This window comes from Stegostoma tigrinum, chromosome 2 (genome assembly GCF_030684315.1).
Source record: "Stegostoma tigrinum isolate sSteTig4 chromosome 2, sSteTig4.hap1, whole genome shotgun sequence".
Lineage (NCBI taxonomy): Eukaryota > Metazoa > Chordata > Chondrichthyes > Orectolobiformes > Stegostomatidae > Stegostoma > Stegostoma tigrinum.
The window spans coordinates 48395570-48423344 of record NC_081355.1 but is presented as its reverse complement, the minus strand read 5'-3'; the positions used below and the strand labels follow the sequence as shown (position 1 = coordinate 48423344).

The window sequence follows — 27775 nt, the reverse complement described above, 5'->3', positions numbered from 1 at the left end:
CGACCTCAGAGTAAAAGATCCCCTAGGAAGCAGTGATCATAACATGATGAATGTAATGTTCAGTTCAAGACTGAGAAATTTCATTCAGAAATAAATGTCTCTAACTTAAATAAAAAGAATTACAACTAAATGAGGACAGAGTCAAATGAAGAGAACTGAGCAGATGGATTAGCAGGAACGCTAGTAAAGCTGCAGTAGCAAATTTTGAGGAGATAATTCATGACTCTCAGCATACCTCCTGCTATGGAGGAAAGATTGTGAGATAGGGATAAATGAACCAACACTAATCAAGTAAATCAAAGAGAGTACTAAGTTGAAAGAAAAAGCACCTAAAGAGGCAAAAGTTAGTAATAGCCCTGAAGCCTGGGATGAATTTAGAATCTAAAAAAATGAGGACTTAAAAGATAACACAGAGAAAGTAAACCATGAGGGCAAACTAGCAAGGAATATGAAAGCTAATAATAAGAGCTTCCTGATATATAAATATATATATATATAAAGGAACAGGGAGGTCAACGTGAACATAACCTTCTTAGAAAATGAAACTAGGGAGACTTTTATGGTGAAGAAGGAAGTGAAAAAGGAGTTAAACATTTTTCATATCAGTCTTTACAGTCGACGATACTTTGAGGCTTTATAAAGCTCTAGTTAGGCCCCATTTAGAATACTGTGTCCAATTTTGGGCCCCACACCTCAGGAAGGACATACTAGCCCTGGAGCGTGTCCAGCGGAGATTCGCACAGATGATCCCTGGAATGGTAGGTTTAACGTATGATGAACGGCTAAGGATCCTGGGATTGTACTCATTAGAGTTTAGAAGGTTGAGGGGAGATCTAATAGAAACTAACAAGATAATGTATGGCTTAGAAGGGGTGGACGCTAGGAAGTTGTTTCCGTTAGGTGGGGAGACTAGGACCCGTGGGCACAGCCTTAAAATTAGAGGGGGTAAATTTAAAACTGAAATAAGGTGACATTTCTTCAGCCAGAGAGTGGTGGGCTTGTCGAATTCATTGCCACGGAGTGCAGTGGAGGCTGGGATGTTGGATGCCTTCAAGGCAGAGATAACAAATTCTTGATCTCACAAGGAATCAAGGGCTAGGGGGAGAGTGCAGGGAAGTGGAATTGAAATGCCCCTCAGCCATGATTTGAATGATGGAGTGGACTTATGTCTTATGGTCTTATGAACATCCGATTAATACTGAAGAATATGGGGGAGGAACCAAGCACCATCACCAGAAGAGTAGTATGAAACAAACTAATGGGGCCAAAGCCAGATAAATCCTCTGGCCCTGGTGGCTTGCATCCTAGGATCCTGAAAGAAATAGCTACAGACATAGTAGATGCATCGTTGTAATTTTTGAAAAAGTCCTTAAATTCTGGCGAAGTAGAGGATTGAAAAACTGCCAATGTGGCAGCCCTATTCAAAATGGAGGATAGCAAAACAGATTAAGGCAGATTAACCTAACATCTATTGGAAGAAACATTCTGGATTCTGGATTCAGGATTCAATTATTACACAGAACAATTAGAAAATCATAATTTATTCAAACAGAGTAAATATGGCTTTATATAAAGGAAATCATGTCTGACTATTTTGTTAGAGGATTTTGAGGCAGTCTCAAATAAAGTAGATAAAGGGGAACCATAGATGTGTTGTATTTAGACTTCCATAAGGCATTTAATAACATACCTCACATAAGCAGCACAGTGGCTCAGTGGTTAGCACTGCAGCCTCACAGCGCCAGGGACCCGGGTTCGATTCCCGCCTCGGGTGACTGTCTGTGTGGAGTTTGCACATTCTCCCCATGTCTGCGTGGGTTTCCTCCGGGTGCTCCAGTTTCCTCCCACAGTCCAAAGATGTGCAGGTTCGGTGGATTGGCCATGCTAAATTGCCCATAGTGTTCAGGGATGTGTGGGTTATAGGTGGATGGATCTGCAAGGGGCGGTGTGGACTTATTGGGTCGAAGGGCCTGTTTCCACACTGTAGGGAATCTAATCTAAAAAAAAAGCTTAAGGTCATAAAAGCGCAGGGTGTTGCAGATGTATATTGGCAAGGATGAGAATGAACAAATAGGGAGGAAACAAGTGGGAATAATGGGTTCTTTTCCAGGTTGGTGACCTTGACCAGTGAAGTTCCACAGGAATGAGGGGTGAGCTGCAAATGTTTACAATACATATTAATAAACTGGAGGAAGCAAATGTACAATAGTCAAATTTGAAGCTGTCAAAAATAAGTGGAAAGGCACACTGTGAGAGGGAAAGAGAGAAAAACTGACAAGTTCAATAAGTGTGCAAAATGTTGGCAAATAGTGTAAAATGTCAAAAATGCAAAATTGTTCATTTTGGAAGGAAGAACAAAAGAACAGCATTATTTAAATACAGGAGATCAACTGCATAAAACTGCTACACAAAGGGACCTGGTGCTCTTGTGCACTGCAACTGTACAAGGTGCTGATGAGGCCACACCTGGGGTACTGTGAGCAGTTTTTGTTTTCTTACTCAAGGAAAAATATTATTTAATTGGGCATAGCTAAAAGAATGCTCGCTGGGATGATCCCTTGTTTGGAGAGATCGACTTACCAACAAAGATTAAACAGGTCAGGACTCTACTCATTGGGATTTAGAAGATGAAGTGATCTCACTGAAACATATAGGCTTCTTTAAGGGCTTGATAGGTTCAATGCCAAATGGACGTTTTGCCTCATGGGACAGTCTAGGATTTGATGGCATAGTCTCAACATTAAGGTACTACAATTTAAGGTTTACATGAGAAGGAATTTCTTATCTCAGAGGGTTATGAGTCTTTGGAACTCTGTGCCACAGAGCTGTGGGGGTAGATCCTGGTGCATGTTTAACTCTGAGACAGATACATTTTTGATCAGAAGGGGAATCATGGGTTATGGCGAAAGGGCAGGAAAGCGGATATGAGAAGAGTTGGACTAGCCACAGTCCTATTGAATGGCAGAACAGGTTTAAGGGTCTGAATAGCTGCCTTCTGTTCCTATTTCATATGGTCTTTACGTTTGAACTTCACTTTAAATAGAGCAACACACATGCAGAGCTCAATTAATTTATTTTTTGTACGTTTCATAGTTGAAGCCTATACAACACTGTCATAAAGAGAAATAATGCAAGGAGATTCCAATGGTTCCTCTCAATGACGTATCTGCTTAAATCGAAGCCCACAATAACCACATGTTCCAACTTTTGTGTTTTTGTCCTAAGAAAGAAAGAAACGTAAATCAAGACAAAATTTGGACAATATTCAAAACATTTAACCTGAGAGTTAAATTATTAAATATAAAGTGTAAATATAAATTACATATAAATAGAATTATAAAAATTACAATTAGATGTGATTCCATGCTTAGGAATGCACTCATGGTACAATTACACAAGTACATGATAGCCTAATACAATTTGTACTAAGTATGGCTTTCAAGGGAAGTTAGTATGAGACTTGGCAGCAATTACAAATTAAGCTGCATTGTTTTTGCAACAAGTGAACATACAAATACAAGATCAGGAAGGCATGCAGTTCTGTAAGCTTGTTCCCCAATTCAATTAGATCACAATTGATCAGAATTTTAAATCTGTTTACTTGCCTCAGTTCCATCTTCCTCATCACCCTCCCCTAACAAAAATTCAGCAATCCAGCATCTACACAGTTTTTTACAGTATTACATTTCAGATTTCTATTAACTTGTATCAAAAATGTGATTTATTCAGGTATGATTCACCTGTAGTGATAAGATTAGCAATTATTTTAGTTATTCTATACATGCATAAAATTTATGGTTTTATAGATGACCAGAACAATTGCTAATTCTTATAATCACTTCAGTTCAATTTCTTAAAATCATCTCTAATTCCAAGGTGACCAAAATTAATTGCTAACCAACATTAGGTGTATTGTGCAGAGATAGAGAAATGGTGGCATGTGGCAATCCAAACAGAGGTGCCATGGAAGCTGATGGAATTTAATTTTGGGTTTTATAATTGAGTGTAAGAGAGTCTCAGTGTCGGTGACCATTTAACCACTGTCGACTGGTGTAAAACCACAATCTGGTGTAAAACAAATGTCCTTTCAGGAAGGATATCAGCCTCGTCTTGCTTACATATCATTCAAGATTCACACCAATGACTCTGAAATGACCCAGCAAGCTATTCAGTTCAAAGGCAATTATTGATGGGCAATAAATGCTGCTTTGCCAGTGATGCCTATATTCTATGATTTTTTAAAAACAATGTAAGGCTACATAACCAAAAATCAAATTTACATTATTCAGCGTTTCAATTGCAAATTTACCAAGACCCACATGCTCTGTACTCAGTGAAGAGGAGGTTTCCATAACATAGTCTTCGCAAAAGCAGAGGTCACAGAAATGCAAAGACAAAACTGACCTCTCTGAGAAAGTAACCTTGTTATCAAGGTGATTTACACAGCATCCATGCACAACCTTCTCAATCCACCACAGCCATCTTCTAGGAGGAGAACAGTGGCTAGTTTCCAGATTAGGAAACCAGGGTGACTTGATGGATGGGTGTACTTGTTTTTTGGGGTGAAGAAGGGGCGGGGGGGGGGGGATCAGAAAGCAGGTATAGACCTCCAACTACTCCACCATAGGGGCTATCAAAGGCACAGCCAGGCTCAAGAGTGTGGTCTCTGAAAACCATCCTACTGCCTTGCCACTGATAGCCTTTCCTCTCCTCATGACCTCAGCCTCTCAAGCAGTGCATTAAGTACTCAATGGATAGCCCAAGCAATAGGCCTCAACCAGTGGGCTTTAGAATTCAGCTTCTGATTGGCTGGTAGTTTCTGCTGATCTGGAATGCTCTTAACAAGCTAACGGGAAGGGAATACAGCATATTTTTAAAGCGATATGGATGGTGTGTTAATCACTATCCAATATGCTCACCTCCACAGTCTAAAAGCAATTGAGAAAAACTCAGCCTTAAGTGCAGCATATTCCTAACATTTCAACAAGGAATTATACATATGAAATCTGGTAAAAACCTGGTTTTATGTAATCAGATTATCTGAATGAATGCAAGCCAAACACATTCTTCTCACATATAACCTGCATGCGCACAATAGTTTTACCTTTGTATGAAGTAAATCATTTTTCTTTGCAACAGTCAAATGCATATATTTAACTTAACAGTTATTCAAGAGTCAGTAAAATTTATGACAGATCCCGAATTTCTACCTTAAACATTTAAAGAACAGATAATGTAATCAAATACTTACCAAGTTTATGTACACCTTAGGATGTCCAAGAGCTCCACCACCACCATCACATGAAACCACTCTGTCTGATACCTCAGTTACAGGCTCCTCAGCTAATAAATCAATAGCAAAGCTTTCATTTACCTATCAAAATACAGTTGGAAGAGCACAAAATGTGACATTTTAGCTTTGACCAAAATAAACATCAAAATTCCATCCCAGAATCTGCAAATGCTCCAGTTATTTTTCACACTTGTTATATAACTGATACGTTCAGGTGTTCGATATTCAAAATAGTACTCAATGGTAAAGACCATTAACAGGCATCTACCTCAAAAGAAACATTTCAACTAAGTTATATCAAATTACAGAGATCAAGTTTATGACTTCACATTCTTCAAGCAAATTTGGAGAGATGGAAGTATTGGTTTTAATGGATAGAAGATAATGCATGCTGATCTCAGTCTTTGGATTTACAATATTATTTCACATCAAATTCTGGATCTCTGCATGCCATATAATAAGAAATTCTCCACGACGTGGCCAGGAGCAGACAAAAAAATTGGTGGTAAATGGGAGTACAACTGAGACAGCATAACACTGAAATTTGTTGATTTTAAAAAGTCAGTTCAGTAAGCAGTAAAGTAGAACATATAAGACTTCAGGAGGACGTGGCCAATTTTGCAGAAGGGCAGTCAAATTGCCAATACAATTCAATATGGAGAAGAGTGAAGCAAGACACTTTGGCAGAAAAACCAAGAAATGCGAATACAGACTCAGTGCAAAATCACCGCAGGATGTGAAACAGTGACACTGAAGTTAGTTAACAATTGAAATATATTCTTCTACCTGCAAGTTTCAATACAGATGCATGAAGTCAGCTAGGCTGAACATTTTAGGCTTCAGAAATATGGATAAAGATTACAAGAGAAAAGTGTTATGATAAATTTATGCACAGCATGAGTTTTTGCACATTTAACGGCCTTGTCAATTTTGGAGATCTTATTAGCAAAAAAGGAATTAAGAGACAGCTTCACCATGAAGCCAGGAATGAAAAATTCATTATGAGGAGACATTTAAAAATTAGTCATAGTTTCTCTGGAGCTTAGAAAGACATAAAAATATGATTGCTTTAAAATCATGAAGAATATTGACAGGAATATTTCCACTGCAGTTGTCCATTAGCTCACCAAGCCAATTGTCTGTGGTATGCAGACATTTTGTTACTTTTCTAGGTAACATCGTCATTGGCAACCTCCAATTGAAGCGTTGGTGTTCTGCTTCCTTCCAGATCTGTGTGATCGTCTGGTATGATGGCCTCGTTGCTTCAGCAGCGGTCTGTATATGGTGTCTATTTCTATGCGTTTGTTAATGGAGTCCCGTGTTGAGAAGCAGGCTTCTTTACAACACAAGACCCTACATCAAAAATATATCAGAAATGACCACCAGACTCCTAAGACCACATAAGATTGTGATTGCACACAAACCCACAGCAACACTGTGCCAAATGTTATCAATGACTGAAGACCCCATACCAACAATAAAGAAGACCAACATTACAGGCAGAATACCATGTAGTGAGTGAACTAAATATTACATTGGGCAAACAGGGAGGAAACCGACAACCAGGATACACGAACACCAGGTTACAGTAAAAAAAAACACAACCAATATTCACTTGTCTCAATGTACACAGACAATAAGGGCCATCAGTTCAACTGGGACAGTGACCATACTGGGACAAGCTAACAACAGATACGCGAGGGAATTTCTGGAAGCCTGCTTCTCAACACGGGACTCCATTAACAAACACATAGAAACAGACCTGTATACAGATCACTACTAAAACAACAGAACCAGAAGCGAACAGACCATCATACTGAAGGATCATATGGAAGGAAGCAGAACATCAACGGTGTGATTAGAGGTTGCACTGATGATGTTGCCGAGAAAGGTAACAAAACATCTGCACACTACAGAACAACCGTCTCAGCGAGCTAATGAACAAGCGCATCCACAACCCAAGCTACAAATTTTCACTAAGACCTTAAAAATATTCCCACTTTGTAGGAAAGATTGAGATGGAGGGGTAGAATCTGATAGAAGAATTTGAATGATAAAAAGTTAGCTCCAATAATTAGGCTTCTAAGATTTGACACTAACAAATGCTGCAAGAACATTAAACATAGTGAAGAACATAATTCTAAATAGTTCTTTAAGCAATCTTCAAGTTTCATGTGTGAGAAAGATGGGAAAATTGCTATATATTTGCATGTCACATTATAAGCTACGCAAAACTGCAGATTAACTGCAGAGCTGCAGTTAAATTTTAGAACAATTTTTCTATAATACTCCTGCATTCCATGTACATTGGCTCAAAACATGTTACTTTGACCAATTCAAGTAAATCTCAAATTGCTGAAAATGAAACCTACAAGGATCTATTTTGCTCAACAGATTGGATCTTAGTCGAGACTGCAAATGCTTAATTGAGACAGAATTTAAGAGCAGCAATGAATGATGAGCAGAACACTTTCCTGCAACTGTCTTAATGGGACATGCAGTTAGTAAATTGTTTTGATGCAGTGGCCTTTACAGGAGTTTAGGATCTGTGAGAAGCAAAAACTACTGCATACATCTTCAGTCTGATTAAGAACAGAATTGTGACAATGGCAGGCAGAGACTGAATGAGGAAATATAATTAACTCAATGCAAAATCAATTACAGTACTGAAAACAAAATAAGGGAAAGAAAGATGGAACTGAGAAATTAAAAAGGGACTAAGAAAACATTAAAATGTTTAACTGAGCATGTTTAATTAAGGTGCTATCTGATTTATACTTTGATAACAATGAAGGTTATTAGCCTCACCATTATTTTACCCACAAAATCTTGGCCATTGTCTCTACAATATCAATTTTATTTTTGCAATTTTTTTTAAAAGCTTTGAAAATTCTGCCCATAGATATTTGTCACAGATTAAAAACGTGAGAAATCACACTATTGTCACAGTATCTCACACAGAAATAGCACTGTTGACATAGGATGACAAATTAATAGACACATTGCTTAAAATCATATCACGATCGAGTCATACAGCACAGAAAGAGACCCTTCGATACAATCAGTCCATGCCAAACATAATCCCAAACTAAACTAGTCCCACCTACCTACTCCTGGCCCATATCCCTCCAAAACTTTCAAATTCATGTACTTAGAAACCATATTAATTGTTTCACTGTTTTGAAGCATCTTAAACTTGATTATCAGAATATATTACAAAAGTCACTTTCTTTCACAATTGCAGGGTCAATGGTTAAAGGTGATACGTTTTCACACTACCCTTCAGGCACAAATAATCAGAAGAAAGAGAATATAAAACATTTTCTAGACAGTAATAATATACATTCCCAATCATGGCTTCCACCAAGTAACCCATCTGACACACCCAACAGCTACTGCTGTCATTGGGTACTGCATATGCTGCCAGTCTAAACTGGTCAACTAGGGATATTTCAACCTGCTTTTGAAAACTGAACCCAATGCAAAAGGTTTGGATCACTACACTTCTGAGGTGCAGTATCCAATACACACAAAATCTGCATTTAATTTAATTAAATTAAAAAAAAAATTAGCACAAATTTTGGTTTAGGCGAAGAAGTTGATTCAATCTAACCAAGAATCATCAACTGCAATTAGCAATATTTATTACTGTTACCAGCACAGGCAATATTAAATAAAAATAAAAATTTGAGAATAACCTTAAATATATTGACTGAAATAACAGGCTGAAGATCTTTTAAAAAATTCAGTATAACTGAAAATGCAATCTTTTTATATTGAAACAGGCTTAGCCATTTTAATTGGTGTGGCTTTCATGGAAAATACCCAAGCAGCCAAATCTTGACATTGAAAAACAGTGTTTGAATGTCATTAAGATCCATTGTGTTAGGTACTCAAAGATGAGAAACTAAGCATCAGGACTAAAAAATTATGCAATTAGTGTTTTAACTCACAAATAATATATCCCACACATTACAAAAAGTGGAAACTATGCAGAAAAGGAGAAAAGTATTAGGCCCAGATTTTTAAAAGCAAGAAAATAACAAAGGCAAAGCAATTTGCAGTAAGGGAAATAAGAAAATGGTAAAATTGTATAAACAATAGGAAAAGTCAGTGCGGCTTAGAAGAAGTGGTTATAGAACATCAAGCAAGAGGTCTTGCAGGATTTTGAAATGAGCAGCTGAATCTTAGATTTGATTCATTGGTGTTATGGACCAGACTAAATACCCTCAAAATATTTTAAGATAGCCCATACCCTAACTTACTACCAATTTTAAAAGGAAGAGCCAAGCATTGCGATCCAGATGCAATTTGACTGGTCTTGAAACAAACCACACTTTATTCATATATTATAGTTGAAATACAACCAAAGAAAGAAGAAATTGGAAATAACTCTAACGGAAAACTTAACAGAATAATAGATTATTTAATTACTAAAGAATAACTGTTTCATGTTAGCAACATCCCATAAATACACACACAGAAAAATCAAATTCAGTAAAAGAGATGGTCTCATATGCAAGTCTCCAGTCCAGGAGAAAACTAAGACAGTAGCCAGGAGAAATGTACTGTAGTTACCAGAACCAGCTTCAAGATCCCAGCAGCAACTTTTACTGAAAAAACTAGAACTAAATATCTTGGATCAGTAGGATCTTGACCCCACTCATTCAGGCTGCTTTTATTCCAACTTTTAAAAAGAAAACACCCAAGGCTTCACAAACTGTTTATTTTACAGGCTCTGACAAGACTGCTCACTACCTCTCAATCTGTCTTCGTTTTTAAAAAAGGGACAAAATACACCTTTTGAAGCCATAGTATAGCCACATTGGGTTCAGGGAATCACTGTCCAAGAACAGCAATGATAAAAGTGCAAGACTGAAGAGGAGACAACTTGTGAAGCAGCGTACAGGATCAGGTGGAAATTTTTAAAACATTAATTAGGAGACATTTCAGAAATGTACCTTCAAAATAATAGAGCCATGGACTTGTACAATTGAAAGGAGACTGCATAATAATGTTAGCATATGACCAGGAGCTTTTCAGCTTTTTTGATACCAGGGAAGGTTTGGAAGTAACTCTGAATCAACAGCAAAATCTTTTACATAACCAAAAAGTTCTTAGTGGAATTGGTGTTTTAAAAATATTAAATTGAAGAATTAAATGATGAAAACTAGAAACATAAAAAAGTTAAATCATGTTACAGTCCATCATATTGAAATGCTTAGCTGCAACACAATAATCTTCCTGTTCAGTTGTGTTCTAACATTTATCTTAATTCTTCAAGCATTACAAAATAAATTCAGGAATTCATCATGGCCAGGATGCAGCGTTTGCAGACAAATATACCCATTTCACAGACTTATACCCCTGGTTACACAGAATCATAGAATCCCTACAGAGTGGCAGTAGGCCAATTGGTCCATGTCCATGCTGACCCTCCAAACAACATCCCATTCAGACCTACCCTTGCTACCCAATCCTTGTAACCCCATATTTACCATGGCTCATCTGCCTAGCCTGCACATCCCTGGACACTATGGGCAATTTTGCACGTCCAATCCGCCTGATCTGTACGTCATTGGATTACGGGAGGAAACCCACCCACACTCAGGTAGAATGTGCAAAATCCACACGAATGGTCACCGGAGGGTGGAATCAAACCTGGATCCATGGTGCTGTGAGGCAGCAGTGCTAACCACTGAGCCACTGTACCGCCCCTACATCATCAGACTATATCAATCAGCTAAAAGTCTGACTTTTAAAGATGGTTTACATTACTGTAACTGATTAAACACTTGCCCAGCCAAATTGTGAAAATGAAATCAAAGTTAAAACATTTAAGCAGCACATGAAAAAGACAGAAGGAGGCACCAGAATTAAAAGGGTTAGGAGATCTAAATGTTTGGATTTTTAAAAATTCACAAATGGGACATGGGTATTGCTGGTTGGCCAGCATTTATTGTTCATCTATAGCTGCCCTTGGAAAGGTGGTGGACAGCTGCCTTCCTGCACCACTGCAGTCCACGTGCTATAGGTTGACCCACCAAGCCTTTAGAGAAGAAATTCAATGATTCTAACCCAGCAACACTGAAGGGCGATATATTTCCAAGTCAGAATGGTGAGTGGCTTGGAGGGAAACTGGCAGCTGGTGGTGTTCCCACATATGTGCTGCCCTTGGCCTTCTAAGATGGAAGTGGTCATGTGTTTGGAAGGTACTGCCTAAGGATTTTTGATGAATTTCTGCAGTGTATCTTGGAGATAGTACATACTGCTGTTACTGAGCATTAGTGGGTGAAGGAGTGGATGCTTGTGCACACAGTGCCAATTGAGTGGGTTGTTTGTCCTGGAAGATATCAAGCTTCTCAAGTGTTGGAGCTGTACCTATCAGGCAACAAGGAAGTATACTACCACACAGACTTTTGCCTTGCAGATGGTGGACAGGCTTTGGAGAGTCAGAAGGTGAGTTACTTGCTGCAGTTTTCTTAGCCTCTGACTTGCTCTTAAAGCCACTGCGTATGTGGCACGTCTAGTTGAGTTTTTGGTCAATGGTAACCCCAGCAGGATGGTTTCAGCGATGTTAACGCTACTAAATGTCAAGAGGCAGTGATTATATTGTCTCTATTATAGATGGTCATTGCTTGCCATTTGTATGTTGCAAATGTTACTTACCACTTGTCAGCCCCAGCCTGGATACGTCCAGGTCTTGTTACATTTGAACAAGGACTGCATCAGTATGAGAAGTCACAAATTGTCCTGAACACTGGGGATGTTCGCTTATGGTTGCACACTTCTGGCCTTTATGGGAAAGCAATAGTCTAGTAGTATTGATCACCAGACTATTAATTTAAAGACCTAAGTAATATTCTGAGGACTCGGGTTTTGAATTCTGCGATGGCAGATGGTGGAATTTGAATTCAATAAAAATCTAGAATTAAGAATCTAATGATGATCATGAAACTTGTTGATTGCCAGGAAAAACCCATCTGGTTCACAAATGGCCTTTAGGGAAGGAAACTATTGTCCTTACTCTGTCTGACTCCAGACCCATAGAAATAGGGGAAAATTAGGGAGAAATTTATTCATAACTGTTCTTTTGGAAATAGGAATAGCCAATCAGCATCCACATTCCATGAATGAATTAAAAAGAAATTTTAAAAAAGGGACAGTCATTGAAGATAATAAAATGTGAGGCTGGATGAACACAGCAGGCCAAGCAGCATCTCAGGAGCACAAAAGCTTTTGTGCTCCTGAGATGCTGCTTGGCCAGCTTTTGTGCTCCTGAGATGCTGCTTGGCCAGCTTTTGTGCTCCTGAGATGCTGCTTGGCCTGCTGTGTTCATCCAGCCTCACATTTTATCATCTTGGAGTCTCCAGCATCTGCGGTTCCCATTGTCTCTGAGTCATTGAAGATAGTTGGGGTGAGGACACTACCCAGGGAAACTGCTGCAGAGATGTCCTAGACCTGATGTGGCTGACTTCTGACAACCACAACCATCTTCCCACGTGCCAGATATGACTCCAACCAAAAGAGAGTTTGCTCACTGAAACCAAGTGATTCCAGTTTTCCTGGGTCCCCTTGATGCCACACTTGGTCGAATATAGCCTAATGTCAAGGACTATCACACTTACCTTATCTCTTTTGTCCATGTTTGAACCAAAGCTATAGTGAGGTCAGGAGCGGAATGACCCCGGCTAGACCCAACCTGGCTTCAGCAAGCAGGTTATTGCTGAGTAGGTGCTCCTTGATAGCACTGCTGATGACACATTCGTCACTTCACTGATGATCGAGAGTAGACTGGTTGGGTGGTAATCAGCCTGGTTGGCTTTGATCTGCTTTTTGCACAGGGTATACACACAATTTTCAACATTGTTGGGTAAAAACCATTGTGTAACTGTACTGGAAAAGCTTGGCTAGGGGAGCAGCTAGTGCTGAAGCACAAGTATTCAGTACCATTGCCAAAATGTTATCAGAACCCATAGTCTTGGCGGTATTCAGTGCCTCCAACTATTTCTTGATATCCCATAAAGCAAATCACATGGGCTGAACACTGATATCTGTGATGCTAGGGACCACTGGAGGTGGTCAAGGTAAATCTACTCAGCATTCTGGCTGGAGGCTGCAGCGAATGCTTCTGCCTTATATTTTGCACCGATCTGTTGTGCATCATGGAGAAGGATATCTGTGGAGCCTCCTACAGCGAGTTGTTTAACTGCCCATCAGCATTCATGACTGGATATGGCAGGACTGTGGAGCTTGGATCTGATTTGTTGATTGATCTGTCATTTAGCTATATCACTCACTGTTTATGCTGCTTGGCAGGCATGTAGTGCTGTTTGGTAGCTTTATAAGGTTAACACTTCATTTTTAGATACGCTTGGTGCTGCTCTTGGCATGCCCTCCTGCACTCTCCACTGAATCAGAGTAAATCCCCTGGCTTGATGGCAATGGTTAAGTGGGAATTTGCTGGGTGATGAAGTTGCAGGTTGTGTTGCTGTGCAATTCTGCTGCTGTCAATGGCCTGTAGTACCTCCTAGATGCCGAGTCTTGGGTTACTAGGTCTGTTTGAAGTCCGTCCCATTTATCACAATGATAGTATTACACAACATGGAGGGTATCCTTAATGTGAAGGCAGAACTTCATCTCCACAAGAGATAGTAGGAACTGTAGACGGTGGAGAATCTGAGATAACAAGGTGTAGAGCTAGATGAACACAGCAGGCCAAGCAGCAGAGGAGCAGGAAAGCTGATGTTTCGGGCCTCTACCCATCTTCAGAAATTCCAGTACCACACCCTCAACTGAAAATAAGTTACCTGTTCATGGGACTTGGAGTGTAAAAATTTACATTTCTCTATAATGACTGTATTTCAAAATTAATCAAGCTGAAACTAAAAAAAAAATTATTAGTAATAAGCAACAGAAAGTCGTAGATTTCGATTAGGTTGTAAATCTTTACTTGTTTCAAAATTATAAAATATCCATAGTTTTCCAGTTCACTTCTATAAGTTTGCACAGATAATTCCTTGATGAAAATCATTAGTTGGAACTGAACCATCACCAGTGCTGTAACATACAGAAATTGTGTAAGGATCTAGATCATCAGTCTGATCATATTCTTCTCCTCCTTTGGTAAAGAAAGGGATACATTAAGTGAATTTTAAAATGAGAAGCACCCTAATATCTTAACAAAGACAGTCAATCAAATTATATTTCAAAGCCATGGAAGAACAAAGCTACAACATAGGACTATGGTGATGCTAAATAGTACAAGCTGCATGTGACACAGAGCCATATGATTTCACAACTACAGATCAGATATAAGCTCTGCGGTCCCATTACTTCCAGTCGTGGATAGCAGTGGACAATTTAAATGAATAATCATTGGAGGCTACACTAATATTCCTATCTTCAATGATGGGGTGAAGCCCACATATCAGGGCAAAAGTGAAGTCTGACACGTTTGAATCCATCCTTAGCCAATAGTGCCAAGCAGGTGATTCAACTTGGTCTCTTCTTGATGCGCCAATTATCAATCATGTTTCAGCCATAAAAAAAACGAAAAGAATGGAAATGCTCAGCAGGTTTGAGCGCACTTGAATATAGAGTAATAAATTTAATGTTTTGAATTAAATATGACTCTTCAGCTGCTGGACCTGCTGAGTATTTTCAGCACTATTTTTCAGATTAAGGCGACTGTACGGGAGTTTGGACATTCTCTGTATTTCTGCGAGGGTTTCCTCTGGGTGCTCCGGTTTCCTCCCACAGTCCAAAGATGTGCAGTGTCGGTGGATTAGCCATGCTAAGTTGCGCATTGTGCCCAGGGATGTTTAGGTGAGGTGGGTTAGACATGGGAAATCAGGGGTAGGTTAATGGGTCGGGTGGGATGCTGTTCGGAGGGGTGTTGTGGACTTGTGGGGCTGAATGGCCTGTTTCCACATGGTGGGGATTCTATAATCTATGATCTATGATTTCAGTCTTCACCCAATTTGATTCACTCCCCCTGAATATAATCCAAATTTTAAAAACTTCTGTGATTTTTTTCAAAAATTTAAACAATGCTTTATAAAATTAGTGCTATTTTGTGATTGCAACATGATCATCTTAATTGTTCACACTAGCCACCTAAATAGTTGCTCTAAGTAGGATTGTCAACTTATATGTGTGCACTGATACACACAAACTATGACCTTCTGCAGCTTAGTTCATTTCATTGTTGTACCCTTACTGATTCATTCTTGTTCAAAACGTCAGCCTTCCTGCTCCGCTTATCCAGCTCTACACCTTGTTATCTCCTTTTATCCACAAGGACTGCATGGTGGTTACTCTTACTGATACTGGTGCAGCCAGCAGGTTGTTAAGGATAAGGTCAGTTATGTTTTTCCCTCACACCTGCTGCTGGCCCAAAGTAGCAGCTAACGCCTTTAGGACCCAACCAGCTGAGTCAGTAGTGCTGCTGCTCAGCCGCTTTGCTGTGGTTTGGCAGATTTGAAATCCCTGAGTATATTTAGCACTCTTGCCACCTTGTGCTTTAGTACTAAAGTCAGTTTGAATATGGGGGGCCACTTAGTTGGTTTGTGATGCAAACCATCAACAATGTGGGTTCATTGCCCACACTGGTTATGATGAATGACCCTTGCTCAATCTCACCCCTCACCTAAAATGTGTTGACCCTCAGCTGAACCACCACCAGTCATCTCTCTCTAATGAAACAGCAGTCCTATGGTTTGGTCAGATTATGGTGACTTTTCTATTCTGAACATTTAAGTACCCTAACTACAATTTCAATGTTGTAGCTTAAGAACCAAAAACATGGATAATTAAGAAGACAGAAATTTCCAGTGCATTCCAATATCTCCACACCTTGGAAAACTTACTTCTTTCTGTCGACCAACGAATCTGACTTTTCTGTAATCACCCTCTTTGTAAACCTGAAATAAAATAAAGTGTTTTTTTAAAACCATAAGCAGCACAAATTTCATTACATCTATCCTTATGAAATTTAATACATAATACACACCATTCAGGGGACTCTAATTATGCTCATCTGTGATTATAACAACTATCATTCAAACAAATTGCAATATTATAACTTGTATGGTCTACAATTATGATGGGAAGGTTGGTTTCAAGTCTGTAACACAGAAAATACTGTAAACATTCATCACTGAAGAAAACAGACACATCAATGCTCTGATACAACATCTGATCTGAAAATGAATAGGTAACTGGAGCGGGAGCTGGATGAACTTCAGATCATTCCGGAGGCAGAGACAGTGATAGACAAGAGTTACAGGGAAGTAGTTACTCCTAAGCGTGAAGAAAGCTGGCTAACTGTTAGAAGGGGGGAAAAAAGCAGTCAGTGCAGGGATCCCCTGTGGGCATTCCCCTGAAAAACAAGTATACCGTTTTGGATACTGTTGGGGGGGATGACTTACCAGGAGCATGCACTGGGGTGCAGGTCTCTGGCACAGAGTCTGTCCCTCTTGCACAGAAGGGAAGGGGGAATAGGAAGAGAGTGATAGTCACTGGGGACTCAATAGTTAGAGGGACTGGTAGGTTTGCCGGGAACGACAGAGACTCACGGTTGGTGTGTTGCCTCCCAGGTGCCAGGGTCCGTGATGTCTCGGATCGTGTCTTTGGGGTCCTGAAGAGAGAGGGTGACCAGCCCCAAGTCATGGTCCACATAGGCACCAACGACATAGGTAGAAAGAGGGATAGGGATGTCAGGCAGGATTTCAGGGAACTAGGGTGGAAGCTGAGAGCTAGAACAAACAGAGTGGTTATCTCTGGTTTGTTACCCTTGCTACGTGATAGCGGGGCAAAGAACAGGGAGAGATTTCAGCTGAACACGTGGCCGCAGGGATGGTGCAGGAGGGATGGCTTCAGGTGCATGGACAATGGGGGCACATTCTGGGGAAGGTGGGACCTCTACAAACAGGACGGTCTCCACTTGAACCAGAGGGGCACTAATATCCTGGGTGGGAAATTTGCTAGTGCTATTTGGTTGGATTTAAACTAGCTCACAAGGGGGATGGGAAACTGAGGTGTAGTCCGAGTACACAGGAAGATGAGTGTAGGGAGGACATGGACAGAACCTAACTGTCACCTCATTGGGGGTTTTCTACAGACCCCCAAATAGCAGTAGGGAGATTGAAGGACTCATAGGCCAGCAGATTGTTGAAAAGTGCAAACATAGCAGGGTTGTTGTTATGGGTGACTTCAACTTTATCAATATTGATTGGCACCTCTTTAGTGCAGTTGGTTTGGATGGAGCCGTTTTTGTCAGGTGCGTTCAGGAGGGTTTCCTTACTCAGTATGTGGACAGGCCGATGAGGAGAGAGGCCATTTTGGATTTGGTGCTTGGCATTGAGCCAGGACAGGTGTCAGATCTCGCAGTGGGAGAACACTTTGGTGACAGTGACCACAAAAGCTTCACATTTACCATAGACATGGAGAGGGAAAGGAGCAGTTACCAGGGGAAGATATTTAACTGGGGAAAAGGAAACTATGACGCTATCAGGCAGGAGTTAGGAAGTACAGATCGGGAGCAATTGTTCCACAGAAAGGGCACAACAGACATGTGGAGATTGTTTAAGGAGCAGTTGTTGCGAGTGATGCATAAATTTGTTCCTCTGAGACAGGTAAGAAGGGGTAAGATTAAGGAGCCTTGGATGACGGGAACAGAGGTGCTTCTCGTCAAAAAGAAAAAGGCAGTAAGGGTCTAGCACAGCTTTAGAGGATCACAGGCTTGCTCAGAAGGAGCTCAAAAGTGGACTGAGACGGGCCAGGAGGGAGCACGAAAAAGGCTTGGCAGGAAGGATTAGACAGAACCCAGAGGCATTTTACTCATACGTGAGGAATAAGAGAATGATCAGGGAGAAGGTAGCGCCGATCAGGGATAGCGTAGGGAACTCGTGCGTGGAGCCTGAGCAGATAGGGGAAGGCCTAAATGAGTTTTTTGCTTCGGTTTTCACGAAGGAAAGGGACCTTGTTGTGAATGAGAACTTTGAGGGGCAGGGAAACAGGCTTGAACATATCGAGATTGAGGAAGTTGATGTGCTGGAAATTTTGGCAAACATTAAGATTGATAAGTCCCCAGGGCCAGTCCAGATTTATCCTCAGTTGCTCCGGGAAGCAAGAAAGGAGGTTGCTAAGCTGCTGGCGAAGATCTTTGCTTCCTCACTTTCCACGGGAGTCGTACCGGAAGATTGGAGGGAGGCAAATGTTGTTCCACTTTTCAAGAACGGGAATAGGGAAATCCCTGGAAATTACAGATCAGTCAGTCTTACATCTGTGGTCAGCAAGGTTTTGGAAAGAATTCTGAGGGATAGGATTTATGACTATTTGGAAAAACATAGCGTGATTAAAGGGAGTCAGCATGGCTTTGTGAGGGACAGGTCATGCATCACAAATCTTGAGTTCTTTGAGGAGGTCAGGAGACAGGTTGACAAGGGTTGAGCAGTGGATGTGGTGTACATGGGATTCAGCAAGGCATTTGATAAGGTTCCCCACGGCAGGCTCATTCATAAGGTCAGGAGGTGTGGGATACAGGGAGATTTGGCTGTCTGGATTCAGAATTGGTTGGCTGACAGGAGGCAGAGAATGGCTGCAGATGGTAAGTATTCTGCCTGGAGGTCAGTGCTGAGTGGTGTCCCGCAGGCCTCTGTTCTTGGGTCTCTGCTCTTTGTAGTCTTTATAAATGACTCGGATGAGGAGGTTGAGGGGTGGGTTAGTATGTTTGCTGATGACACAAAGGTTGGAGGTGCCATTGATAGTATCGAGGACTATTGCAGGCTTTAGCGAGACATTGGCAGTATGCAGAGCTTGTCTGAGAAATGGCAGATGGAGTTCAACCTGGATAAATGCAAAGTAAGGAAGAATGGAAGGTCGAACTTAAATGCTGAATATAGGATTAAAGGCAGGATTCTCGGCAGTGTGGAGGAACAGCAGGATCTTGGTGTTCATGTGCATAGCTCCCTCAAAGTTGCCACCCAAGTGGATAAGGTTGTTAAGAAAGCATATGGTGTTTTGGCTTTCATTAACAGGGGGATCGAGTTTAAGAGCCGCGAGGTTTTGCTGCAGCTCTACAAAACCCTGGTGAGACCACACTTGGAATAGTGTGTCCAGTTCTGGACGCCCTATTCTAGGAAAGATGTGGAGGCTTTGGAGAGGGTGCAAAGGAGGTTTACCAGGATGATGTCTGGACTGGAGGGCTTGTCTTACGAGGAGAGGTTGACTGAGCTCGGACTTTTCTCTCTGGAGAGAAGGAGGAAGAGAGGTGACCTGATCGAGGTGTACAAGGTAATAAGAGGCATGGATAGAGTCGATAGCCAGAGACTTTTCCCCAGGGCAGGACTGACTGGGGACATAGTTTTAAGGTGTTAGGAGGAAGGTATAGAGGAGACGTCAGAGGGAGGTTCTTCACCCAGAGAGTTGTGAGCGCATGGAATACTTTGCCAGTGGTAGTCGTGGAAGCAGAGTCATTAGTGACATTTAAGCAACTGCTGTACATGCACAGGGACAGCAGTGAATTGAGGGGAATGTAGGTTAGGTTATTTTATTTTTGGATTAGGATTATTCCACGGCACAACATCGTGGGCGGAAGGGCCTGTACTGTGCTGTACTTTTCTATGTTCTATATAAACAGGACAAGATTCTAAACAAAACTAATAGCTCAAAACTATGAGGTGTTCTGGGCTATCACAGGATATCGGTTAAGTCACTTTTGGAATAATGTGTTCAATTCTGGTCCACCTGCTATAGGAAGGATGTTAGAGCAAAGAACAATACAGCACCTGGCCCTTCAGCCTTCCAAGCCAACGCTGACAAGCTTTGCCCTTCCGTAATAAAACTGTCTTCACTTACAGGATCTGTATCCCTCTATTCCCCTCCTATTCATATTCCTACTTATATTGTGAAACTTGAAAGTGTTCAGAAAAGATTTACAACAACGTGGCCAGCGTTGGAGGGCCTGAGATTTAGGTAGACACGGAACAGGCTGGTGCTACTTTCCCTACAGCATCGGAGGCTGAGGGATGACGTTATAGATGTTTTTAAATCATGAGAGGCGTAGATAGCCAAGTCCTTTTTCCCCTAAGGTAAAGGAGTCCAAAGCTAGACAGTATAGGTTTAAGGTGAGAGGGAAAACATTTAAAAAGGACCGAAGGGGCAACTTTTTAATGCAGCAGATAGTGTGTGTATGGAATAAGCTGCCAAAGGAAGTAGTGAAGGCTGGTACAATTACAACATTTAAAAGTCATCTAGATGGATACAGGAATAGGAAGGGTTTAGAGAGATATGGGCCAAATGTTGGCAAATGGGACTCAATTTTAGGACATCCAGTTGGCGTGGACAAGTTGGACCAGACGGTCTGTTTCTATGCTGTACAGACAGCCCTATGACTCTGAGTAGAAAATTTGTATATTCCATCGGAACCTGTGTGCTCATAACTGAAGATATCCATCACTCTAGGACAGCTACCAAACCATGGACCAATCACGGTTCAAACAGAAGTACAAAAGAGCATGAGAGGGAAGCATCAGATATTATACCTTACATCGTGTCCACAAAATGCAGGGCAAATTCAATCCAACCAATTATCTACCCATCAGCCAACTCTCAATCTGCAAACAAGCGATCGTAAAATGTCAAGAGAACTACTACTGGCAAAAGCAGAACACTGTGAACACCAGAAATCTAAAATAAAAACAGACAATGTTGTAAATACTCAGCTGCTGTGACAACATCTGTACAGAGACACGATGAACAAAGTAGCACTGCATATTGTCTTCAGCAATCTCACTAAATTTTGACAATTGAACATAAGGACCTATTTTTATTGAGGAAAGCTGGCTGCCTGTTTAAGATGTTCCGTGCAAACCTCCTCCTTCAATGACCTGATGGACAAGGACAACTATGACAAGCTAACATCCGAATCCTCCGACATTCACAGTAGCATCAACAGAGTTGCACGCTAACACAGATATTGTTTGGCATATACTTCTCATTCCTGCTGACCTAGGCCTTCAGGGTACCTTTTTTATATTGTCGTGATGACAGAGAACACCAAAGAACTTACAGATCTATTGAACTTTTAGACATACACCAGCGAGGATGCACAGGAGATTCACCAGGATAATAAAATGTGAGGCTGGATGAACACAGCAGGCCAAGCAGCATCTCAGGAGCACAAAAGCTGACGTTTCGGGCCTAGACCCTTCATCAGAGAGGGGGATGGGGGGAGGGAACTGGAATAAATAGGGAGAGAGGGGGAGGCGGACCGAAGATGGAGAGCAAAGAAGATAGGTGGAGAGGGTGTAGGTGGGGAGGTAGGGAGGGGATAGGTCAGTCCAGGGAAGACGGACAGGTCAAGGAGGTGGGATGAGGTTAGTAGGTAGCTGGGGGTGCGGCTGGGGGTGGGAGGAAGGGATGGGTGAGAGGAAGAACCGGTTAGGGAGGCAGAGACAGGTTGGACTGGTTTTGGGATGCAGTGGGTGGGGGGGAAGAGCTGGGCTGGTTGTGTGGTGCAGTGGGGGGAGGGGATGAACTGGGCTGGTTTAGGGATGCAGTGGGGGAAGGGGAGATTTTGAAACTGGTGAAGTCCACATTGATACCATATGGCTGCAGGGTTCCCAGGCGGAATATGAGTTGCTGTTCCTGCAACCTTCGGGTGGCATCATTGTGGCAGTGCAGGAGGCCCATGATGGACATGTCATCAAGAGAATGGGAGGGGGAGTGGAAATGGTTTGCGACTGGGAGGTGCAGTTGTTTGTTGCGAACTGAGCGGAGGTGTTCTGCAAAGCGGTCCCCAAGCCTCCGCTTGGTTTCCCCAATGTAGAGAAAGCCGCACCGGGTACAGTGGATGCAGTATACCACATTGGCAGATGTGCAGGTGAACCTCTGCTTAATGTGGAATGTCATCTTGGGGCCTGGGATGGGGGTGAGGGAGGAGGTGTGGGGACAAGTGTAGCATTTCCTGCGGTTGCAGGGGAAGGTGCCGGGTGTGGTGGGGTTGGAGGGCAGTGTGGAGCGAACAAGGGAGTCACGGAGAGAGTGGTCTCTCCGGAAAGCAGACAGGGGTGGGGATGGAAAAATGTCTTGGGTGGTGGGGTCGGATTGTAAATGGCGGAAGTGTCGGAGGATAATGCGTTGTATCCGGAGGTTGGTAGGGTGGTGTGTGAGAACGAGGGGGATCCTCTTGGGGCGGTTGTGGCGGGGGCGGGGTGTGAGGGATGTGTCGCGGGAAATGCGGGAGACGCGGTCAAGGGCGTTCTCAATCACCGTGGGGGGGAAGTTGCGGTCCTTAAAGAACTTGGACATCTGGGATGTGCGGGAGTGGAATGTCTTATCGTGGGAGCAGATGCGGCGGAGGCGGAGGAATTGGGAATAGGGGATGGAGTTTTTGCAGGAGGGTGGGTGGGAGGAGGTGTATTCTAGGTAGCTGTGGGAGTCGGTGGGCTTGAAATGGACATCAGTTACAAGCTGGATGCCTGAGATGGAGACTGAGAGGTCCAGGAAGGTGAGGGAAGCTACACTTGTCCCCACACCTCCTCCCTCACCCCCATCCCAGGCCCCAAGATGACATTCCACATTAAGCAGAGGTTCACCTGCACATCTGCCAATGTGGTATACTGCATCCACTGTACCCGGTGCGGCTTTCTCTACATTGGGGAAACCAAGCGGAGGCTTGGGGACCGCTTTGCAGAACACCTCCGCTCAGTTCGCAACAAACAACTGCACCTCCCAGTCGCAAACCATTTCCACTCCCCCTCCCATTCTCTTGATGACATGTCCATCATGGGCCTCCTGCACTGCCACAATGATGCCACCCGAAGGTTGCAGGAACAGCAACTCATATTCCGCCTGGGAACCCTGCAGCCATATGGTATCAATGTGGACTTCACCAGTTTCAAAATCTCCCCTTCCCCCACTGCATCCCTAAACCAGCCCAGTTCATCCCCTCCCCCCACTGCACCACACAACCAGCCCAGCTCTTCCCCCCCACCCACTGCATCCCAAAACCAGTCCAACCTGTCTCTGCCTCCCTAACCGGTTCTTCCTCTCACCCATCCCTTCCTCCCACCCCCAGCCGCACCCCCAGCTACCTACTAACCTCATCCCACCTCCTTGACCTGTCCGTCTTCCCTGGACTGACCTATCCCCTCCCTACCTCCCCACCTACACCCTCTCCACCTATCTTCTTTGCTCTCCATCTTCGGTCCGCCTCCCCCTCTCTCCCTATTTATTCCAGTTCCCTCCCCCCATCCCCCTCTCTGATGAAGGGTCTAGGCCCGAAACGTCAGCTTTTGTGCTCCTGAGATGCTGCTTGGCCTGCTGTGTTCATCCAGCCTCACATTTTATTATCTTGGAATCTCCAGCATCTGCAGTTCCCATTATCTCTGATACTAGATTCACCAGGATGTTGCCTTGGTTGTAGCTATTCAATTATGAACAATGAGTAGCCTGGCATTGTATTCACGACGGCACAGCAGGCTTAAGGGGCATCTGATTGGGGAGTACAAAGATATCAGGGACACTGATAGGGTGAAACATTTCCCCTTAGTAGAGGGGTAAATAGCCAGGGGGCATAGTTTTAAGGAGAAGAAGCAGGAGATTTCAGAAAAAAGCTCAGATTGTGATGAGTATCTGATATTTCTTCTTACATTTAGAAAGTAAACAACTCACAGTAACTCAAGAACACCTAGTTAAACTGGCTCCTTTTCAAAACACAAATTCATTTGGTCTTTGAGAAATAAACCCATAAGGGAGGGGATCCTTTGTAAATTAATCTAGCTGTGACCAATTAAGAAGAGCTAATTCATCCAAGAGCTTCACAATTTGAGGTATTCTATCCGGAATCACAACAAAGAGAATCACACCAGAGTCCTGCATAACAATATTCAAGCACTAATGGAAAGCTTTTCAGCCTTGCTCATGTCAAATACAAGACATTAGTGCACCAAGTCCACAGCAGACAATTGCTCCATATTGGTGGTGCTGCACTGGCACACTATAAATAGGAGTAACTTCAGTAGTAAATGGATAAATTCTCTCACAGTTGCAAAGAGTTCAGTTTGACCCATCAGTATCAAGATGAAAAATGCCTAGCTTGATTCCAACTATCAGCATCATGCTTTATACCATCAATCAACATCGTATGATGCCAGAGATTGTTGATAGCTTCACATATACAGGTTCCACAATCATCATCAAACTTGAAGTTCAAATCAACATGTACATTGCAAATTTGTAACATCCAAGTTGAATGACAGCTCGTGGAACTGAAGCTGCCTGTCCAAGAACACGAAACTGCAAGTTTATCAAGACTATGCCCTCAAGCACACTCCTCTGTAGGGGTGAGATTGTAATACCTTTGCCAGGCAAGGAAAAAGGCAATACTTAACAACAATTAACCAACAGAAGACAAGCCTTCATCTCATGACAGAAGACTGCCAAAAATGATAAGTTGTAATTCACAAGGTACACTCTTGCCAGGCAAAATGACAGTTGCACCCCCTGCTTCCCTTGCACACTTCCCCCCGCTCTCCCTGTGCCCTCACCGCCTTCCCCATTCTGCCATCTCCTGCCTCCATACTCTTTCCACACTCCACCCCATTCCCCACGTGCCCTCTTCCCCCCTCCACATTCTCCCCATCTGCCCCATTACCCCATCCACCCTCTCCCCCATCCCCCACTCCGATGACAACTCCTGCACTCTCGCCCCCTTCCCACCACTTCCCTAGCCCCTTTCCTGCTTCCCCACACCCTCCCCCCCACCTTTCCCCTGCACCCTCTTCTCCACCCCCCCAGCCAGTCTCTCTCCCACTGCATCTTTGCCCCCAGACCTCCCTATGCTTTTGCCACCAATGCCCTCTCCCCACCGTCCTCGGCTGCGCGCCACCATCTGCCCTCGCCCCCCCTGCCCTCTCTACCTGCGCCCCCGCCTTCTCTCCTGCATGCCCCCCAGCTCCTCTGCACCTGCACCCTCTTCTCTGACCCCCTGCGCCCTTGCTCCCATCCGCCCTCTCCGCCCCTTTAACTTTTAGATCCAGTCTATTTCCATCACTATTTTAAAACTCATAGAATTATGGTCACTGGCCCCAAAGTGCTCCCCCAACTGATACCTCAGTCTCCTGGCCTGCCTTAGAGTAGGTCAAGTTTTACACCTTCTGTAGTGCATACATCCACATACTGAAATCAGAAAATGTTCTTGTTCACTCTTAAATTGTTCCCCACCAAATCTCTTAACATTACGGCAATCCTGTCTATGCTTGGAAAGTTAATCTCAAATTCACCTGGAAACACCTTTCATCCCAACCTCAAATTCACCTGGACCATCTCCAATATCTCCGTCCCCTTCTTGGGTCTCTCCGTCTCCATCTCCGGTAACCGTCTCAGCACTGACATCTATTTCAAAACCACCGACTACGTTAGCTAGCTTGACTACACCATCCTCCTACAAGAATATGATCCCTTACTCCCAATAACTCTGCTTCTGCTGCAGCTGCTCGCAAGATTGAGCACTCCATTCCCAGACATCGTCCTATTTCCAGGACTGGATAATCCCCCTGCCCCCCGTTGATTCATAATCCCCTCAAATGCATCTCTTGCAGTTCACATACTTCTGCCCTGAAAACCCCTCCCCCAAGAAAAAATACCAGCAAAGTCCCCAGTCATCACATTCCAACCCACCAATCCATATCCACAGCATCATCCTCTGCTACTTTTGCCACCTGCAATCCGACCCCTCCAAAGAGATATTTCCCTCCCCACCCCATCTGCCTTTTGTAGGAACCACTCACTCCACGACTCCCTCATCTGCTCCACACTCCCACCAAACCCAGCATTCTGCAATTACAAGAGGTGCTACACCTGCTACCTACACCTCCCCTTCTGCTCTGTCTAAGGCCCCAGACAATCTTTCCAAATCTAACAGGGATTGACCTGAACATCCTCCAGCCTGGTCTCATGTATCTGTTGCTCCTGATGTGGTCTCCTCTACATCAGTGAGACCACATGAAGATTCAGTGACCGATTTGCAAAGCATCTATGCTCTGTATGCTATAATTAATAATACCTCCGGACGCCAATCATTTTCACTCTCCCTTCAACTCCCATTCCCTTTACGATATGTCCGTCCTGGGCTGCCTCCGGTACCACCTTGACACCAAATGCAAACTTGAAGATCAAAACCTTATATTCTGCCTCAGAAGCCTACAGCCCAATAGCCTAAACATAGAATCCACCAGTTTTAAAATCTCCCCACCCAACCCCAGCCTCATCGCATGTACAACCCTCCATCTCACTCCTGTCTCCTTAACCTGACACAACCTGTCCATCTTCTTCCCCAACTACCAACACCACCCCTTCCCACTGACCAATCTCCACTACAACCATCCCACCCCTCTTCCCCCTAACATATTTTACAACTCCATTCCCCATTTCTAATCTGAACCGAAATGTCAAATTTCCTGCTCCTTTGATGCTGCCCGGCCTGCTGTGTTCCTCTAGCTCCACACTGTATTCACTTTGGAAAGTTAAAGTCCCCCACCATCACCACCCTATTAGTCTTACATATAACCGAGATTTCCTTACAAGTCTGTTTCTCAATTTACTGCTATCGGAGAGGTCTATAGCATAACTCCGATAAGGTGATCGTCCCTTTCTTATTTTCTCAGTTCCCCACAAATAGCTTCTCTGGACATATTCCCAAGAACATGCTCCCTAAGTAACACCTCGCTCTCTCTTCCTCCTTCGCCTCCCCCATCTCTTTATTCTCCTCTCTCCCAGCCTTCACCTCTCACTCTCTGTGTGCCTGATTCCCCCCGGTACTTTTTTTACCTGTCCTGTGTGTGTTACTTTCTCCTCAGCACGCCTGCCGGTCGTGCCCACTGCAGCAGTTCCTGGGAGAGGCCGGAGACGGCCTAAGAGGGCCGGCAAGATCTTACTCCGGAGCGAGAGACGCACAGTCCCGGAAACAGCAGCAGCAGCCATAACCGTCAGTCACCTTCAGAGACTGAGCAATGAGAGCCTCCGTCGGTTCCTACAGCGCGTGCGCAGTCATACACCGCCTACTATTTCCAGTAGGTACTAGTGGGTCATTAAACTACGCAAAGTTCGGAATTAAAGTTGAACAAAATAATGCAAATAAATGTGTTTTACAGTATTTATGTACGGCCCTTGGGAATGCAGCTGGCCAGATGATACATCAGCATTTATTTATCTTTTTCCAAATTGGCATTGTGATTCTTTATGGTGTATTAATTCTTTCATGGAATATAGCTATCATTAGGCAAACATCTGCTGCCCATCTGCAACTGCCCTTCAACTGCTATTTCAGTGACCATTTAAGAGTTGACCACTTTATGAGTACGAAGAAACCTACAGCGCAGGAACAGGCCCTTCGGCCCTCCAAGCCTGCACCGATCAAGATCCTCTGTCTAACCTGTCATCTATTTTCTAACGGTCTGTGTCCATTTGCTCCTT

At 43.1% G+C, this 27775-nt stretch overlaps 1 protein-coding gene across 1 annotated transcript; it reads right to left on the bottom strand.

The window, feature by feature from the left end:
* Positions 1-3056: 3056 nt before the first annotated feature.
* Positions 3057-27323, bottom strand: ndufs6 (NADH:ubiquinone oxidoreductase subunit S6). The gene is made up of 4 exons (XM_048561043.2): positions 27131-27323; positions 16165-16218; positions 5252-5374; positions 3057-3220 (listed from the first exon to the last, which is right to left on the bottom strand). Exons 1-4 carry the CDS (start codon positions 27281-27283, stop codon positions 3155-3157), a joined length of 396 nt encoding a protein of 131 aa, XP_048417000.1. The 5' UTR covers positions 27284-27323; the 3' UTR covers positions 3057-3154.
* Positions 27324-27775: the final 452 nt, after the last annotated feature.